The following is a 21,091-nucleotide window of genomic DNA, read 5'->3' on the forward strand; positions in this document are numbered from 1 at the left end:
CTTTAAGCGACTTACAGACCAAAACACAATGTGGAAGAAATAATAATAATAAAAATAATAATAAAATAATAAACCCTCACACGCACACACCCTTGGTGACAACATACATTCCAATCAACCATTTCATGGGCTCCTCCATCCCACTCTGGGTTCCCCAGGCCCGCTGGCAAAACCATGTCTTCAGGATCTTACAATATTGCTGCCTATCTCACTGTTGTGATCTCAGCAATTCACAAAACAAAATGTAAAAAGAAGAACTAATAAAATAACAGTGCCGGAACCATACATGTTCCTTTGCCTGAAGGAAAAGTCAAGTCTTCAGGGCTTTGCAGATGTCTGATGGTCTCAGGACCATCCAGATCTTGGAGGTGGCAAGCACCACAACTGAAAGGTACTTTTGTCTAGATTCCATTAGATGGCTCTGTTTCAGAGAAAGGATCCAGAGCAGCGGTTCTCAACCTGTGGGTCGGGACCCCGTTGGGGGTCGAATGATGATTTGCCAGGGGTCGCCTAAGACCATCGGAAATATGGGAAGTATACTTGCGAGTCGAAGAATCGCACTCCAATGGTTGACTCCACAAGCCAGCTGCAGGCTCTTCAAATCGCTAGCCGAATTCGGCTTCAGGCGCGATGAATTAAAAAAGAGAGAAATCTTTGCTCTGATGTCTCCCTCTCAAGCCAGCTGCAATCACTCCCAATCGCTAGCCTAATCTGGCTTCAGGCATGATAAACTTAATAGGGGAGGAGTCTCCGCTTTAATGCCTCCATCCTCAAGGCAATCGCAAGCAGTTCAGATCGTTAGCCAATACGGCTTCAGGCGCGATAAATTCAAAACGAAAATATTTTTACGGTTGGGGTGGCCACATCGTGGGGAATTGTATTAAAGGGGTCGCAGCACTGTAAAGATTGAGAACTACTGATCCAGAGTATGCCTATACTATTGGTTCCAGTGCAGGAGTGAAATGCTCCCGGATCAGACCAGATCACGTGATCCGGTAGCGATCGTGACAGGTAGTTCGGTGATCCGGTAGCGATGGCGGAGCAAAGCTCCACCTACCCGCCTGGGTGTCATTACTTCCTGGTTTTAACCAGGAAGTAATGTGGGTTTTTTTACCTTCTGCACATGTGCAGCAAGTGCGTGTGCGGTGCATGCACTTCTGGACCAGTAAGGAAGGTAAGTAGATTTTACCTCTGATCCAGTGGGATGAGCGGAAATAACTGAGAATAGGCAGTGCCATGAATAATCTGGCTCAGTGCCATGCAGGACTTTACAGGTGAGCTCTAACAATTTCAATTGTATCCAGAAGCATACCTTGCCTTATACACTGTAAGCCGCCCTGAGTCTTCGGAGAAGGGCGGGGTATAAATGTAAACAAAAAAAAAAATATTGGAAATCAGTGCAGTTTATGAAGCAGAGATGCTACCTGGGAATACCAAGTGCATCCTAAACGATGCAGTACTGTTACGTGTAGACCAACTGCAGCTTCCAAATGTTCTTCAAGGACAGCCCCATTTAGATTACATTACAATGGTCAAAGTAGGAAGGGACTAAGGTATGAATGATTGAGAGCCCTTCCAAGAAGGGCTGCAATTGGCACACAAATTTTTAATGAGAAGAAGTTTCAATGGTTTGGCAATGGTTTAGCACCCCATTCCAGCTCTATGTGAATGTTTCAGGCTCTTGTTTCAACCAGTTTCAGGCCAGTTTGTTACTGGACGTGACTTTGGTTTCTTGTTTTTTGTTTTTGGAAACTTTTAACATTCATATTCAATGAAGTGAAAGAATGAAGGAAGCAAAATCCTCTGGCAGTTGTCCATGAACTCCCCACCAGAGGAACTGTACTGTTAGCATCTTAGTTATGTTGCCTTCGTTGGAAGGTATGAAATAACTCAGCACTGACATCTGAAGAATAGGAAACAATACCTTGTTTGCTTTTCCAGTAATACATTGGATGCACTTTGGCACTCTATAGTCCACATTTCCCAAACTATGCTTTCCAAATGTAGGGCTTAACTATATATCCCATTGCCCGCTGCTTGAATATACTTTGCTTTCATACCCGGTTTCCTTGACGAGAAATGTCTGACAATTGTATGAAGCTTCTTGGATTGGAAACAGATTGAAAACCACTGCGATGAGGAGTTGTATACCGATTCTAGAATTACCTTATATTAAGGATGAACTAGTAATCATTAGTTTAGCTGCCCCATTGTCACCAAGAACTGAATTATGAGCAGAAGGATCTCTGGCTGTTATTGATCGAGTTACTCACATCTCAGGATAAGCAGGAAGGTTTGGAGATCACAGAAGAAGGAATTCCAGATGCAAGGATCAAAAGCTATCAGGAGTTTCCAAAAAAAAAAAAATGGCTTTGTAAATGCTGGAGAAACCTAGGAAGACAAGTGATTTGGAGAAATAAATAGAAGGGAAGAAGGAGGCCTTCAAAAATGGTGAGATGGGCAGAAAACATATTTAATAAAATAAAATAAAAACTAAAAGGAGAAGAAAAAGAGGAGTGTAGAATCACTGAGTTCATTAATTGACTGTCCGGGCCAGAATCCACATATATGGGGAGGGATGGTGGGGAAGGAAGCAGCCTGCCATTTTTCTCCTGCCTTCTCCAATAAATTACTTTAAATTTATTTGAACGAAATTCTTCCTGTCTATCGAATAAAACATAGATGAAATGATGTGATGTTTAACTCAAAAAAATCTACCAAATTGTCTTTGGTAGTGGCATGGTGGCACAGTGCTTAGAATGCAGTATTGCAATCTGACTCTGCCCACAGCCATGAGCTCAATCCTGACCGATTCAGCTTTCCATCCTTCCGAGGTGGGTAAAATGAGGACCCAGATTGTTGGGGACAATGTGCTGACATTGTAAACTGCTCAGAGAATACTGTAAAGCACTATGGGGTGGTATATAAGTGCTATTGCTATTTCAATTGTTTGTGTTATCCGAGAGTAATCTTTGTGTCTGCCAGCTTCTGAGTCTCTCTCATGTTGTCATTTCCATGCGCAGGTCTTCTGGCTGGGTCCCATGGTTGGAGCAGTGGTGGCTTCCTTGCTCTACAATTATGCTTTCTTCCCTCATAGAAAGACTCTGTCAGAGAGGCTAGCGATCTTCAAAGGCTATGAGCCAGAGGAGGACTGGGAAGAGCGTGAAGTTCGCAGGAGGCAGTCAATGGAGCTGCACTCTCCCCAGACTTTGCCTCGGGGAGTGATGGAAAAAGTCTAAAGATCCTGAGAGCCAGTAAAAGGAGCAGGTCATAGCTAACCATCTTCTTCTGAGCCAAATACACATCCGTATATGCTACAGATACAGAGTGTGTATTAAGATCTTCTTGGATCCGAGTGGCTCTTCATCTATTATGGACATCCAAGTGTGTATCCGTTTTCACCTCAAATTGTAAAAGATGTACCTTTTGATCTCCAGGATGTTGACCTAGATCAAAAGGAGCACGTAGCAGCTGTTTGTATACGCTGATGAAAGAATTCACCGATTGTTTTCTTATTCTCTGGTTCAAGCTAGCTAAATTTCACATCAAGGTTTTCTAGAACCTTGCATGAAGGATTCTAGAAATTCTTTATCTCCCTCCCTCCCTCCCTCCATCATCTCTCTATCTAGTTTGGGTATCTTGTCCCCTCCCCAGGCATTACAATTGCAGGTTCTGGAGGTAATAATGGTATCCCAGAATTATGGCTGAGAAAATTTGGGAAACAGAAACAATATACTCTCCTAGGTCTTGTAAACCAATTGCACTGTCATTATTTACTTCCAAGTGTGCAAGCTTTCGTAGTAGCTTTAGGTTCCAATCCTAAATATACTTCCTAAAGAGTGAAGACCATGAAATAGAACAGGAATTGAGTAAGCACGCATAGGATTATTCTGCCCATCACATAAACAACTACTGTATCATTTTACTCCTCATCCAGTTTCTCACTGTGTACACAATGGTTTCCTTGTCTATGGTTTTATATATTTTATTAAAATACAATGTAATGCTTATGCTGAATTTTAGATCAAACAAAGATCGGGAGATCTTAAGATCAGATCTATTTGTTGCAGCCACATTAATATTTTTTTTTTAAAAAAAATCAAATATGTTTTTTCTCCAGGCTTTCTTAAATTACAACTTCACTAATGCTTTCAGATGGTGGGAGGGCATCTACCAATATCTGCAAAATCAAGGGAAGAAATAAACCTAAATTTGGCTAAATTAGGCCTTGGCCACTTTTTCCGACTATATTGTTCTATAGAAAGAAACTTGTGAATTCCCCTTAATTGGTTTAATTATTAGGCAAGATTTTGTTTTCCATTGCTGTACATGTGGTATTCATTTTGCAAAGCTTGAAGCATGTTGCCTTGGATCATTTTTCCATGCAATTGGGAGTAGGGTGGGTATGTTTTAATCAAAGCAGCATTTGCGTATCTGTGTGTGCATGAATAATTCCAAATGTATTGCTAAATATCACTTCCTTTTTTTCATATAGCATTCTTTAAGGAAATGCTATATTCTTTAAGGAAATCTTTTAAAAAATTGAAGCAATTTTCACACGATTGCCTTTTTTCAAAAAATGCATCATGTGCTTGGTATAAGATGCCTTTGATGCTGTGGGTTGACATGCACTAAACCATACTGAACTACCTAATACAGATGGCTTACTCCTAATGCCTGGCAGATAAGGTGCAACTATTGGAAGGATAAAAGGGACGCGGTGGCTCAGGGGCTAAGACAGCTGAGCTTGTTGATCGAAAGGTCGGCAGTTCGGTGGTTCGAATCCCTAGTGCTGCCGTGTAATGGGGTGAGCTCCCGTTACTTGTCCCAGCTTCTGCCAACCTAGCAGTTTCGAAAGCACGTAAAAATGCAAGTAGAAAAAATAGGGACCACCTTTGGTGGGAAGGTAACAGCGTTCTGTGCGCCTTTGGCTTTGAGTCATGCTGGCCACATGACCACGGAGACGTCTTTGGACAGTGCTGGCTCTTCGGCTTTGAAACGGAGATGAGCACCGCCCCCTAGAGTCGGCAACGACTAGCATGTATGTGCGAGGGGAACCTTTACCTTTACCTATTGGAAGGATGAATCAGCAGCTGTGCAATAAAATTAATACCGTAAAAAGTATCACACTTAAAAAAGAGTGGACGATTAATTTCAGGTGCTTCTTTCTACGCAAGCTATTTCCTGTGACAAGGATAGATTGTTTTTCTAATTAATTCCTAGGGATTCAGATAAAGAAGATCTTGCTGCATTTTTTTGTGTTTTCACTGTATTTGATACTCACCACCATCACCCTAAATATCAGAACTTGAACAGAGTTGGTTGAAAAATGGACGGCTATATAAATGTTTTATAAATAAATAAATAAATGTTAACAAGAACTACCAGTAAAATAGATGGCTATATAAATATTTTACAAATAAAAAATAAAATAAAATAAAATAAAATAAAATAATAAATCTACAATAACTCCTAAACAAAAGAGAGCTTGGGAAACATCTTGCTCAGAGCAATGGCTCCAGTATTTTGTATGGTCCACAATCAGATGCATTTGCGAAGCTTTCTGATCTGGAATAGTGGTGAAATCCAATTTTTTTTTACTACCTGTTCTGTGGGCATGGCTTGGTGGGCGTGGTGTGGCTTGGTGGGCGTGGCAAGAGAAGGATACTGCAAAATCCCCATTCCCTCTCCACTCCTGGGGGAAGGAGACTGCAAAATCTCCATTTCCACCTCACTCTGGTGCTAGCCAGAGGTGGTATTTGCCAGTTCTCCGAACTACTCAAAATTTCTGCTACCGGTTCTCCTGCTGAATTTCACCCCTGATCTGGAATAATCATTTCTGACACAGTTGATGAAATATAAACCTGTCTACCTATTTACATCACCTTCAAAACTGCCTTGATGGTCTGTTAAAGTAGTCTTAGCACTGTTTCTAAGTGGGTGGGTGGATGGGTGGTATTGGGAAGGCTACCTGTTTCTACAGTCAGCAGGTAAAAAAATGGGGGGAAATGATTATATATAAAAGCAGGGAGACATTAACTCTACTGATACATTGGGAAGAAAAAGCTATTTCAGGATTGATATACTTGAGGGTTCTTTTGGGTATCTAGAGTGAGATGTCTGGAACCAGGGGCTAGGGAATTGTAGATCTGTGGATGGTCATAATATAACCCATTTCTCATCTCTTTCATTGTGGGAAGACAATCTATGCAGGTGTATTACAAGGTCTCCAACAGCTTGCCTTCTGTGCCATGGGTGGATCTCCCTCCCTCAGTGGTGGGTTTCAAATTTTTTTACTAACGGTTCTGTGGGCGTGGCTTGGTGGACATGGCAGGGGAAGGATACTGTAAAATCTCCATTCCCTCTCCAATCCAGGGGAAGGTTACTGCAAAATCCCCATTTCCTTCCGATCCGCAGGCCTCGGGAGGCAGAGAATAGATGGGGGCGGGGCCAGTCAGAATTTTTACTACCGGTTCTCTGAACTACTCAAAATTTCCGCTATCGGTTCTCCAGAACTGGTCAGAACTTGTTGAAACCCACCTCTGCCCTCCAGCTGAAACAGCAATATAAATTAGCTGGCAACAAAAAGAATTTGAAAAGCTGCATAGCACTACCATAAAAAGATCATAAACAGAAATTTTCAAATATCCCTCAACATCACAAGGTAGAGCTGAAATCCGAAACATACAGTATCAAAGTGGAACGACTTGCCTGCAGAAGTTGTGAATGCTCCAACACTGGAAATTTTTAAGAAAATGTTGGATAACCATCTGACTGAGATGGTGTAGGGTTTCCTGCCTGGGCAGGCGGTTGGACTAGAAGGCCTCCAAGGTCCCTTCCAACTCTGTTGTTATATTATATTAAACTCTGAATAATTTTGCCAGCTTTTGAAAATTTAGTTCTTAATGGGGGATTTCCTATTTCAAATGTTCGATTGATCACAGACTGAATAACTAATACAGATATTTTAATCCGAAATAAGGTCATAATCTAATTTTAGATTTAGGGAGATGGCAGAAGCGTTGCATAAAATAATTCCCACCAAACATTGTAGTCCTGAAATCCATATCTGCCATCTATCTTACCATCATTGTCATTTCAGTTTATATAGTTGTCTACGTCAGGTTCATGACCTTGGGCAACTAACAATAAATAAAGTAGCATAAAAAATTTTAAAAGCAATGCATATATCATTTATAACCATGGTAAAAACAAATCCACTAATAACAATCTGTTGTTTAATTCAGCAAGGCCCTTAAAGGCTGGCTGAGGTCAACCATTGAGCCAGTATGACATAAAATGTTAAGTTCAAATCTATGCCTTTCCCCCATATGTTAGTTAGGTAAGATTAGGAAACATAGGGAGCTATTGGTGAAGACTAACTAAAGTTAGGATTTGAGGCATCAGAACCACATGAGATCTTCTATAGCAGTGATGGCTAATCTTTTCCTGACTGAGTGCCCAAAGCGCGCCTGAACTCCCAAAATGCAATGTACGTGCGGCCCCCGTGCATGCGCCCTGTCCCACACATGGGCCCTCGCATGTGCCCCCAGACGTGCCCCACCACCCTGCATGTGCCCCACCCTCCCTCACGCATGCACAGCAGAGACCCGAAGACCAGCTGGCCAGAAGGAGGCACACCCGTGCATGCATGTACACCAAGGCTGACCTGGAATGATGGCTCACATGCCCACAGAGGGTGCTGCATGCCACCTCTGGCACGCCCACCATAGGTTCACCATCACGGCTCTATAGCACCTCTATAACTGTCTGGTTCGGTTCTGCAACCCAACAAGAAAAACACAGACTTCAGAGGATAATTAGAACTGCAGAAAAAATAATTGCTACCAACCTGCCTTCCATTGAGGACCTATATACTGCACGAATCAAGAAGAGGGCCATGAAAATATTTACAGACCCCTCGCATCCTGGACATAAACTGTTTCAACTCCTACCCTCAAAACGACGCTATAGAGCACTGCACACCAGAACAACTAGACACAAGAACAGTTTTTTCCCGAAGGCCATCACTCTGCTAAACAAATAATTCCCTCAACACTGTCAGACTATTTACTGAATCTGCACTACTATTAATCGTCTCATAGTTCCCATCACCAATCTCTTTCCACTTATGACTGTATGACTATAACTTGTTGCTGGCAATCCTTATGATTTATATTGATATATTGACCATCAATTGTGTTGTAAATGTTGTACCTTGATGAACGTATCTTTTCTTTAATGTACACTGAGAGCATATGCACCAAGACAAATTCCTTGTGTGTCCAATCACACTTGGCCAATAAAATTCTTTTCTATTCTAGAGCAAGGGTCTCCAACCTTGGCAACTTTAAGACTTGTGGACTTCAACTCCCAGAGTTCCTCATCCAGCAAAGCAAAGTGTCAGGATTCCAAGGAACACCCCCAATGAAATAAAGCTCTGAGGCTTGAGGTTCCTCAAAGTTCCAATTTATTAGAGATGTTATGTTGGCACAGCTGGGAAAACCCAAAATTGAAAGCTTCCAGGTTTTCCACACCCAGTTGATGGTTCACAGCCCTGCCCCACACCCATAAGTTCATCACATTGTCCAATCAACTCTTCACACTCAATTGGATACAATCTTCAGGCAGTCTCCGTCAGACGCAGGATGTCCTTGAATACGGAATGTTGTTATGACTAACTTTCTACCGCTCCAACAACAACCCCCTCCCAACTTCCCCAGCTAAAATATGTGGCAGTTAAGAAGCAAAAAGAAAATTGCCTTCCAAAACTGACACAAAGCAAAGCTAGCTGAGGAACTCTGGGAGTTGAAGTCCACAAGTCTTAAAATTGCCAAGGTTGGGGAACCTCTGCTATAGAGAACAGTCTAGTTATCAGATGTCATCAAGAGTTGAGAACAGACCTGGGTATTCAAAGCAAGATTTTTAAAAATGTCGATTGGACTCCCCCCCCCTTTTTTTTTTTTTTGAAGGCTTGGATTATACTGTGCTATCTAACAGAAAACGAATAACTTTTGCTCTGAAAAGTATTATTGTTCAGAGCACATAATTGCTATCCTTAGAGCTGATGTAATGCAAAATAACATTAGAAAATCTGTGGACCTGTACATAGATAGCCCACGGTTGTTTTTTTCCAGACTCCTGGGATTTGAAAGGAAAAGCCCAGATATTTAAATAACTTCATTTGTTCAATAAAAAAGCCGATTTGTTTCTCGAGAGTGAGGAGATGACAGATCCATTTTGAGATACAGCTGTTTTTGTAATACCATAGTTGACCATTTTTTTCCTCTGTACAACAGGAGGCAGGAGTTCACGATAGCCATCTCCATAACAATAAATACCAATTGTTTCAGATTCCTAAATCTGTCTTCGATCCCCAAAAGGTGGGTGAAGGAGTTACAGTGAAATTGAAAATCACTGAGAGTAATTATTCAGAGGAAAGAGAGAGAAGAGAGAGAAATAGAGAGAGAGGGAGGCAGAGAGAGAGAGAGAGCAATTAGAGAACAAACACTGAAAGTACAAGGCAAAGTTAATTAAAAATTAAAATCCCAGAGTAATACATTCATGAAATCATCCATACTTAGAAGAAACATTGCTAATTTTTATCCATTAAATATGAAGTTGATAGTGGTATATATAGTTATTCTATACTATATATAGGTGTATATATAGTGGTATATATGTGAGCATCCTGGTGCCTTCTTGATATTTTGGACTGTAAGGGTTACTATTTAGAGGAAAGGTTGTTGGGAGTTGAAGTGGAAACCTTCTAGATAATTTATGGTTATCTATCCCTCATGTGATGCAAACGGCATTCTGTCACTCAAGCAAAAGCTCATCTCAGCCCATAATCCTCCATTTTGGCTGGCTGGTTTGGGCCCTCTTCTTGGGACTGGACTAGCCTTTTTAAAGGAAATCCCGGCTCCCCTTTTTTCCCCTTGCTCTATGAGGTTTCCTGCTCTATCTTGCAGTTCAAGCCCTGCTTTTCAAAAACATTCTAAGACTTTAAGGTCTGCTGTGGCTATAGAGAGAGCCAGTTTAGTGTAATGGTTAGTGTACTGACTAGACTAAAAACCAGGAGACTGTGAATTCTAGTCGTACCTTAAGCCTCTCTCAGCCATGGGAAGGAGGCAATGGCAAACCATTTCTGGGGGGGAAAACTGTGTTAAGAAAACTACAAGTCCCAGTGGTCACAGGGAGTAAAAAAAAAATGACTTGAAGTCACACAGTCATGGCTGCAGAGAAGGCAGCTGGCATGCATACAGGCAATGAGAATTGGAGGCAATCAATCCACTATTTTTACTGGAGACTAGGATCTCTCCACTCAGGCCTGAACCTGCTGGGCTCCTTGGAGAAAGAGGGAGATTTAACTGCCAGTTCACAAGCACTAGAAGATGGAATCAAGTAGATAAAATCCATGCGACCACTGGATACCAAAGAGCAACTGAACCTCGGGCTTTCTGCAGACAAAGCAACAGCAAAGATGCTAGAAGAAAAAAGAAAGAGAGAGGGAGGGAGGGAGGAAGGAAGGCAGATAGGCAGGTTGGCTTTTCTGGATAATGTAGGATTTGAAAATATATCCTAGCCACAACTTCATTACTACACCATAGTGTCAGAATGAATATTCCTGTACCTTTTTTAATATCACTAAAACAAAAATGGCATTTCCTAGCTCATCTTACCGTAAGGTAAAAATAGCAATGTTCTTTCATTGTTTATTGCATTATGAACACGTGTGTTTCTATTTCAGTACATGAACAGCATTATTACCATTGACAGAGTTGGCTGAATGCATTATTGGATCTAAAGTCAAGGTCAAACTAAATCTGACATGAGAATTCTCACACTTTTCTTAAATACCCCAAATGCTTCAAACAAGCATGGTTCTAGTTAAAACAATCAAACCAAGAGTTTGATTTTAATAAGGGACGTGAGACATTTTAAAATATACATGATCCCTTTTTTTTTTATCATATCTAAGCTTATCCAGTGCATGGAAAAGGATATGACACCCCTTAGTTTTAAAAATAGCTTTAAAATTAGCTCCTTTGAATATTTCTTCCTAAGTTATTTTTCCACTTGCAATCTCCTCAGAAATCTCTACACCATTGCTTTCATTTTCCCTCCCTTCAGTTAAATGAAATCAGATCTTTGATATTTAAAAGCTGTAGAGCCAGAAAGAATACAGACGACATAGCAACTATCTCTGTATTGCTGTAGTAAAATCAAGATCCTACCACCACCCAGGTTATTTTTTTTCTATTCTGCAACCAGCAGGCCCATTAGCAGGTAAGTTGAAACGAGATCACATCACCCCATCGATGTTGAAGATTCAGTTTTTTATTCAATAGAAAAGATTTATGCAATATCAGCCAAGGACATGCAGATAGTCCTTGACCTGCAACCAAAATTGAGCCCAAAGTTTCTGTTGTTAAGTGAGACATTTGTTAAGTGAATCTTGCCCCATTTTACAATCTTTCTTACCACAGTTGTTAAGTGAATCACCACAGTTGATAAGTTAGTAGCAGGGTTGTAAGTGAATCTGGCTTTCCCATTGACTTTGCTTGTCAAAAGGTTGCAAAAGGTGGTCAAATTACCGTGGGACACAACAATGGTCATAAGTATGAGTTACTTGCCAAGCATCTGAATATAGATCACATGATCACAGGGGTGCTACAAAGGTCGTAAGTGTGATAAATGGCCATAAGTCACTTTTTGAGGTCACTAAATGAACTGTTGTAAGTCAAGAATGACCTGTACCAAACATACTGATAAAAAAGCAAGTGGCATGTTCATTCTTATACTATGAACTGCCTGCTCTGAGTGGAAATTGGACTGAAGCACCTGAGCATTTAGATATCACCTGGCAAATTCTAATTTACCAACCACAGCTTAAACAAATGTGTGGACCTATATACTGCACGAATCAAGAAGAGGGCCATGAAAATATTTACAGACCCCTCGCATCCTGGACATAAACTGTTTCAACCCCTACCCTCAAAACGACGCTATAGAGCACTGCACACCAGAACAACTAGACACAAGAACAGTTTTTTCCCCGAAGGCCATCACTCTGCTAAACAAATAATTCCCTCAACACTGTCAAACTATTTACTGAATCTGCACTACTATTAATCTTCTCATCGTTCCCATCACCAATCTCTTTCCACTTATGACTGTATGACTGTAACTTTGTTGCTGGCAATCCTTATGATTTATATTGATATATTGACCATCAATTGTGTTGTAAATGTTGTACCTTGATGAACATATCTTTTCTTTTATGTACACTGAGAGCATATGCACCAAGACAAATTCTTTGTGTGTCCAATCACACTTGGCCAATAAAAAATTCTATTCTATTCTGTTCTAATGTTCTTTCCATCCCTTTTTGGAGAAAATTGTAGATATTGGCATTTTTAAAAAAATAAATAAATAACCTGAGCATTATTCCTCTGCTGAGGCAATTTTCCTAAAGGGGATGACCAATATAGTCTGTCCACTGTGTAACTCTAAAAGATGGCAGGGGAGAAATAGAACCTGATGTCAGCTTTAATTGAGCATCACAAATATATATTAAGGATTGTGGGTGGGTATGAGATAGGAAGATGAATAGGGGTGTTGGTTTGTTTCTGGGGGCAGAGTATCTGTGTGTGTTTAAAAGCTTAAGTATGCAAATCCATTTATCTAGACTGTTAAATCTGCCCGTTTTACTTTCTCCCAAATCTGTCACTTATTGATTTTAATCCTCATTTCATTTTTTTAAAAAATCTGGACTTCTGCTTTCAATTAAAGGACACGAGTGATTATTGGATACCTGAACTATTATTCTGATATTTTTAATAGAATGGGGTAGAAGCAGTGGTGAAATTCAATTTTTTTTTACTACTGGTTCTGTGGGTGTGGTGTGGCTTGGTGGGCGTGGTTTGGTGGGCATGGCAGGGGAAGGATACTGTGAAATCCCCATTCCCTCCCCACTTTGGGCCAGCCAGAGGTGGTATTTGCCAGTTCTCTGAACTACTCAAAATTTCTGCTACCGGTTCTCCAGAACCTGTCAGAACCTGCTGGATTTCACCTCTGGGTAGAAGGAATTTACTTGCATATTTTGTGAGCTGTTTTTGAAGCTTCTTTTTTTCCAGATGAGATAAAATGTGACTTCCAACCAGTGGTGGGATTCAGCCAGTTCGCACCACTTCAGGAGAACCGGTTGTTAACTTTCTGAGCAGTTTTGCAAACTGGTTGTTGGAAGAAATCATTAGGGCAGAGAACCGGTTGTTAAATTACTTGAATCCTACCACTGCTTCCAACCAAGTTGTCACTGGAAGAATTGGTCTTCACTTTTTAACTTGTCTTCTCTGTCATAAGTATCTCTTGACAACAGCAGAATCTACAGCTACCAGCAACGGAATGTCTCTTTTTAACAAGTTGGAATACATTGTTCAGAAATTTGGGAAGACAGCAAGGGTCTAGAACCTTATGTAAAATAAGGCCCTAGGAAGAACAAATATTTCAGCTTCACACCGATCTGTGGTGTTCAGCGTATCTAACAATAATAAAATCAAAACACAAACACATGGGACATTAAGAAAGCAAACAGTACTAATCCTGCAGCCCAATATGAGCCCATACAACAAAGACATACCAGAAAAACAGCATTTTTGCCAAATGTGGTAAAGATACGCTTCTGCTTATCTTTCAGGAAAACCAGGTGTCCCTTGGCAGGGAATTCCAGAGTCTAAGAGCAGCCATGGGAAGACCCACTCTCATATTTGGTTGCTCCCATGATAACAGAAAGGGACGTGGTGGCTCAATGGCTAGGACGCTGAGCTTGTCGATCGAAAGGTCGGCAGTTCAGCAGTTCGAATCCCTAGTGCCACATAACAGGGTGAGCTCCCATTACTTGTCCCAGCTTCTGCCAACCTAGCAGTTTGAAAGCACATAAAAAATGCAAGTAGAAAAATAGGGATCACCTTTAGTGAGAAGGTAACAGCATTCCATGCACCTTTGGCGTTAAGTCATGCCAGCCACATGACCACGGAGACGTCTTCGGACAGCACTGGCTCTTCGGCTTTGAAACAGAGATGAGCATCGGCCCCCTAGAGTCGGGAACGACTAGCACATATGTTCGGGGGGAACCTTTACCTTTTTTATGATAGCAGAACAAAGAGAAAACCACTTTAGCGCAGGGCTGTCAAACATCTGGCCCACAGGCCGGATGCGTCACATGCTAGCCACCCCCACGCCGCCTGGTTTAGTGAAGGGGGGGAAAGTCCCGATATGTCACATGACGCTGCCATGACAATGTGAGTTTGTCACCCCTGCTCTAGTGGATCCCTTGCCCCACTAGTCAAACTCTTCTCACTGGCTGTTCTATTAATCCTGTTTGATCTCAGAGTACAGCAATGATAGTAGATACTTTTCACTTCTAGAGACAGGAAGCTGACTTTAGAGTTTGATCATAGATTATTCTATATGTCTGGATGAATAGCCAGAGCAATACACATTTGGATGAATAACCAAAGCAATACCAGAAAAATTAGAGAGCTATCTGTTACCTCATGTTAATTTATGCAGATGCTAGGTTTCTCCCATAGATGCTGTAAGTTTCAGTTTGGATTGCAGCTGCCATCTTTACAGAATAGAGAATAACTGACTTGGAAGGGGCCTTGGAGGTCTTCTAGTCCAACCCTCTGCTCAAGCAGGAGACCCAATACCGTTATTACGCTAAAGAGTGTAACCAGAACAGAAGGAAGATAACAGAACAAGATAAACATTATCATTGTTCTATAATCTTCCCTCTGTTCTAGTTACACTCCTTTCATTTGTCCCAAAGGTGCTTTTTCAAAAGGCAACTGGATTTCATTCTTCCTTGAAGACGTTTCGCTTCTCATCCAAGAAGCTTCTTCAGTTCTGACTTCAGTTATTCTTCAGTCGGAAAATTCAGACACTAGCAGGAAGGATAGAGATGATCTCCAAAATATCCTCCAATTTTGTGATACTTTGAGATACACTTCAGAAGGCAAAAGATGGCCCTTGGGCTGACACTGAAAGAACCATTTATCAGTCACAATGACCTCAATGTCATTGCTCAATCTGTGAGACTAGTGGTATTTGATCTCCCATCAGTTACGTTCTATAATATTAAATAAACCAAAAGAAAAGGTTGTGACTTTAAAACTAGTGGAATTACCTTCTGTGCCAATTCCACTTTGAAAATTTCACTCTGAAACTGACAAATGACAAAGAACAGGTGACTCTACTAATTAGGGATTGTCAGGTCCAAAGATGAGGACTGTCACAAAAAGCAAACATGATGAAGGGAAATTGCTCAGAAGTGAATAAGCTTTATGGTCCCTGAAATACAAGCATAGCAAGAAAAGTCACAGCCGGTTAATCATTTGAATACCTTCCCTTCATCTCAAAGCCTTATGGAGGAAACAGAATCCCCAGATATACAGATGGAGTTTTGAGGAATCTGTACTAGAACTTCCAGAAAAAGGCTGGAAGTTCTAGTGCAGATTCTTGAAACAGGGTTTTGGTGTGGGATCTCTCCTGACACCTTGCAGCCTTTCCAAGATGTTAGTGAGTTCCTTCAGAACCGGGGTCTCCAACCTTGATCCCTGGCTGAGGAATTCTGGGAGTTGAAGTCCACAAGTCTTAAAAAGACCAAAATTGGAGACCGCTGCTTTAGAGGACAAAATATGGTCACATTCAACAGGAATATCAGAAGCAGGAGTTTTCAAGTTACCAGAGAACTGAACCACAACCAAAAAGGCCTGAAGGCAGAGGGTGGAGAGTTTCAGTAGTATTAAGGCCAAGACTTGATTGATTGATTGACTGACTGAATCTGGACTTAGTGTAGGTTTTTTTAAAATTATAACAGCAATGAATAAGAGAAGTTAAAATGCCTAACAGGTTTTTGTTTCCTCTTTTTATTTAAAACAGAGATGTTTTTTTAAACGATAACATCTATAAATGGATTATTACAATTAATTGTACAATTGATGCTTAAATACAATATTAATAAAAGATATCAAGCAAAGTACACTGAATTGTTTTCATAATATTAGAAAGATAAGAAATATACATTTTTGAGTTTAGTAAAAAGTCTCTACTATACTAGTATTGTTTATAAATAATAAATTGTTAACAGTTTTGACAAGTATTTAATTAGTATTGATAAGTGTATCAACCATTTGGTTAGTATAAGAACCAGGCCAAAACCACATATCATTATCAAAAGATTAGTGTGATCAAATCCTATAGCCTAGCATTTCTCTGGGATTGCAATTGCAGTATTGCTTGCCATGAAATAAATAGGAAAAAGGCAAGATAAAAGGAAAAGAGATGGGTGAGAAGACAATGGAAGCTATTAAGGAAATTTGCTGATAGGGCATTCTTCAACTCCCTCCTACAGCATATTATGCTGCTTTTTATACAATTCTTGTCTACAATTAAACTTTAAATCAGCAGAATAATGCAAACAAAGGAGATGAAATCATAGAAACAATGATAGAGGGAACATCCTGATAAGATTCAGTGGTCAAGTTATTCACCATGATTAAGAAGAATGGTAGGCACAACAATGGACAGCAGGTATTGAGATACGTTTTGTATACAGTATATATTTGTGGTTAAGTGACCATCAATCATAGTTGAGCTCATTCAAGAGACTTAATCTCTTCAGTGTTGAAGAAAAGATCCTGTAATACTGAGGAAAAATTGGAATAACAGGGAGAAAGAGGGAGGGAAATCCAAAGATAAAGTGATATCCCTAACGAGCTGTGTTGCCATTGAAATGCAGGGCATTTTTTCCTAAGGCACACACAAAACAATGTTATCCTGACTTCCAATGGAAGTGCACCTTACTTTATTTGTATATTGATGTCAGCTCCTATGTAGTATTCTTCATCTCTCCCCTTGCAGATGACTGATGTTGCTAAGATAAGTATTTGTTTCTTGTGCCATCTGTGTGTAAAACAAAGAGCAGGGCTATACAGCTGAGGCACAAATCACATTGTCCTGAGTTTATATAGCAGGCCATTGAGTGCTTTCACTCTGCTGAAGCCCGGCTAGTACAAACTGCAGTTTTATGGGTTAGATTTAATTCCCTCAACACTGTCAAACTATTTACGAAATCTGCACTACTATTAATCTTCTCATCGTTCCCATCACCCATCTCCTTCCACTTATGACTGTATGACTGTAACTTTGTTGCTGATAATCCTTATGATTTATATTGATATTGATTGTTCCTGACTGCTTATTTGTACCCTATGATTATCATTAAGTGTTGTATCATTAAGTGTTAAATTTGTACCCTATGACCAGCATTAGTGTTGTAAATGTTGTACCTTGATGAAGGTATCTTTTCTTTTATGTACACTGAGAGCATATGCACCAAGACAAATTCACACTTGGCCAATAAAAACTCTATTCTATTCTATTCTATTCTATTCTATTCTATTCTATTCTATTTATAAAGACTGGCTGAAAGCCACTTGGTGAACAGAAGGCCACATCAATCAAACTAATCAAATCAACACATAATGAAAATAAAAAATCATTATTTATTTATAAGGAAAGTGCCTTTTTCATTAAAGCATACATTATTCAGGCTTCTTATTTATCCGATCAACTAAACAGCCCAGATTTCTGCTTCTCAGAGCCCTCAAAGCAGCTCAGAGCAAGGAAAGGAGCAACACTGAACTTCAGGAAGGAGAGAGGAAGGCAAAGCCTTTAGTTTAAAGTCTTCTTCAGTTCCACAGTGCTGCAAAGGGAGTATGGAAGGGTTTGTTGGAAGAAATATCCATCTGGGTTCAGTTCCAAGTGGGGACAAAGACACTGGAAACATGGAGGCTGCTTGGAAAATGGTTTAATGGTGGCCAGGATCACATGGCTTGAGTTCCTGAACAGAAAAATGGCTGAGATCCTGTGTGCTCCCTGGCTTTATGCTTTTTCTGAGCTTTGAACTTTCTGGAGCACAGGAAGAGTATCCTGATTGGTTGTCAGACTCCCAGGTGGTATAGGGGTCTTAGTTAACATTGTAGGTTGTCCCTCAAGCTTTCCTGAGCCTTGCCATGTGGTGAGTTTCTGTTGCTAGATGGGTCCTATTATTTTGCAGATGATGATGGCCCATTGACAAAGGTGTGGAGAATGAGTTTCTACCTCTGACCCATTGACAAAGGTGGGGGGAAATGAGTGAGCTTGGTTGAGGCTTTAATGGCCCATTGACAAAGGTGGGGGGTGGCAGGAAGTTGCAGGGAGCTGCTTTGTCTTTAAAACATGTTTCTCCATTTCTCATACAGGGAAATATATTCTGCCTTTTTAAATATTTTCTAAAATATTTCATTCTTCTAGGGGGGGGGGGTGCTAAATTCCTACAGGTTACCAGAAGGGGTGCAAGAAATATTTTTGTTTTCTGAGGTTTTTACGGGTGTTTGTATGTAGGTCTTTGGTTGTTCGGGTTTTCTCCCGTGTAAAATTGGAAATGTCTTGGCAACGTTTCGACGAAGTCTCATTCGTCATCTTCAGGCTTCAGCTTCGTGCTTCTGGGAGCAATGTGTGATCGCAGCTGTTTCTTCCTTTTAACTGCTAGTGGGGGTTTGAACTGATTGGGTGGGAGCTTGGCTGTGCTCTGATTGGATGGATGTTTTTTTGTGCTCTGATTGGCTGGGGATGTGTCCTGTTTGGGTGGGGGCTTGGTTGTGCTCAATTTAGTCTGTGCTGCAGGGGGATTTGAGCTGGTGAGCTGCATAGCTGTTGTTTGGCTTTGTGGTGGTGCTACATCTTCATAGTGGGTGTCAGTCTGCTGCATGTATGGATTGGAGGGGTTTGAAATGGCTAATGTTGCAGCTGCAGTCTGGCTTCTGGTCCTTGGTCGTGCTTCATGATCAGTGTGGGTTTGGGTCTGCTTTCTGGGTGGATGTGCCTTGATCAATACTCCTTGATTTTCTAACTCAATTTTGTCTTTGGGGTTTCTTAGGATGGTGGATATTTTTCGGTTTGTGCAGAATGCTGTCTTGATGTTGTGTTTGTGGAGGATCTTGCTGATTCTGTCTGTGGTGCCTTTTATATATGGGAGGAGGGCTGTGCCGTTTTCTTGTTCTCTGTCTTGGATTTTAGTGGGGGGTTCTTTTTGGATTAGCTTGGTAATCTTATTTCTTTGGAATCCATTGGATGTTAGTACGTTAGTGAGAGTGTCTAGTTCGGTTTTTAGGTGTTGTTCGTCAGCTAAGCATTTTGTTCTGGAGATGAGTGTCTTGGCTACGGAGTTGATCTGTGCTGGGTGGTGGTGTGAGAGTGCGTGCAGATAGCAGTAGTTAGAAAATCAAGGAGTATATGAAATCCCATGCACCGCCTGCCCCACCACATACATCGGACAAACCAACAGAAGAATAAGTGCACGCATTGAAGAACACAAGAATTCAGTCAAAAAAGAGGAACCAACTTCTTCCCTGGTCCAACACTTTAAAGTCACAGGACATGATATTGACTTTAAAAAGACCAGAACTATCGCCAAAACTGAACACTTTAACAACAGAATAATCAGAGAAGCCATTGAGATAGAAAAACGCCCACACAGCATGAACAAACGAGATGATACCTCCCGCCTACCAGCCATTTGGAAACCCGCCCTTATTGACAAACGAGTCCCTAACACGAGGAATGACACCAGACCCACACTCACGAGGTCCACACAGGATGTCACCACCGCACATCCACCCAGAAAGCAGACCCAAACCCACACTGATCATGAAGCACGACCAAGGACCAGAAGCCAGACTGCAGCTGCAACATTAGCCATTTCAAACCCCTCCAATCCATACATGCAGCAGACTGACACCCACTATGAAGATGTAGCACCACCACAAAGCCAAACAACAGCTATGCAGCTCACCAGCTCAAATCCCCCTGCAGCACAGACTAAATTGAGCACAACCAAGCCCCCACCCAAACAGGACACACCCCCAGCCAATCAGAGCACAAAAAAACCTCAATCTAATCAGAGCACAGCCAAGCTCCCACCCAATCAGTTCAAACCCCCACTAGCAGTTAAAAGGAAGAAACAGCTGCGATCACACATTGCTCCCAGAAGCACGAAGCTGAAGCCTGAAGATGACGAATGAGACTTCGTCGAAACGTTGCCAAGACATTTCCAATTTTACACGGGAGAAAACCCGAACAACCAAAGACCTATATATATGTGTGTGTGTGTGTGTGTGTGTGTGTGTGTGTGTGTGTGTGTGTGTGTGTGTTTTCTGAGGTTTTTGCGGGTGTTTGTATGTAGATCTTTGGTTATTCGGGTTTTATCCCGCGTAAAATTGGAAGTGTCTTGGCGACGTTTCGACGAAGTCTCATTCGTCATCTTCAGGCTTCAGCTTCGTGCTTCTGGGAGCAATTTTGCTCTCAGAAGCACGAAGCTGAAGCCTGAAGATGACGAATGAGACTTCATCGAAACGTCGCCAAGGCACTTCCAATTTTACGTGGGATAAAACTCGAATAACCAAAGATCTACATATATATATGTATATATATATAAACAAACAAACATTTAATATATCAATCATTCCTTCCGGGTGACATATCGGTGTTTTCTTCATGGCTCCACCTTTTTGTTGTTTCTTCTTTCTTCATTTCAATTTAATTTATTACAATTTTTTCACAAGTACAATATTCTAATTATACCATTTCCTTACATAACTATCAATTGTTTATCTATATCTTTTTTCTAACCAATGGTAAAATTGATCCCATATCTTTAATTATTCTGAATCCTCTCTTTCTTTGATCATCAGAGTTAATCTATTTATTTCTGCACAATCTAATTTTTTTTTAAATAACTTCTCCTTCCAGGGGTATTTTCTCTGTTTTCCAGTTTTGTGCAAAAACAATTTGTGCTGCTGTTATTACATGTATAATCAGATAAATATTTTCTTTACTGGTTTTCTCCGGGAGGATACCCAATAAGAACAGCTCCGGTTTTAAATCAATGTGTTGTTGGGTCATTTCTTCTAACCAAACCTTTATTTTACAGGCGACAACAAATTTCTGACAGGGTCTAACACCAAGGCTACTCAGAGAAGCAGCT

At 40.8% G+C, this 21,091-nt stretch overlaps 1 protein-coding gene across 1 annotated transcript in view; it reads left to right on the forward strand.

Annotated features, from left to right (window-relative positions):
• The window catches only part of AQP2 (aquaporin 2), a 34,821-nt gene extending 31,205 nt beyond the window's left edge, over window positions 1-3,616 (forward strand). The window contains exon 4 of the mRNA XM_058166205.1: window positions 3,024-3,616. Within this exon, the coding sequence (XP_058022188.1) occupies window positions 3,024-3,239 (216 nt within the window). The 3' untranslated portion in view covers window positions 3,240-3,616. The remainder of the gene's footprint in view (window positions 1-3,023) is intronic.
• The last annotated feature ends 17,475 nt before the right edge of the window (window positions 3,617-21,091 follow it).

This window comes from Ahaetulla prasina, chromosome 2, assembly GCF_028640845.1.
Source record: "Ahaetulla prasina isolate Xishuangbanna chromosome 2, ASM2864084v1, whole genome shotgun sequence".
In the NCBI taxonomy this organism is placed as follows: Eukaryota; Metazoa; Chordata; class Lepidosauria; order Squamata; family Colubridae; genus Ahaetulla; species Ahaetulla prasina.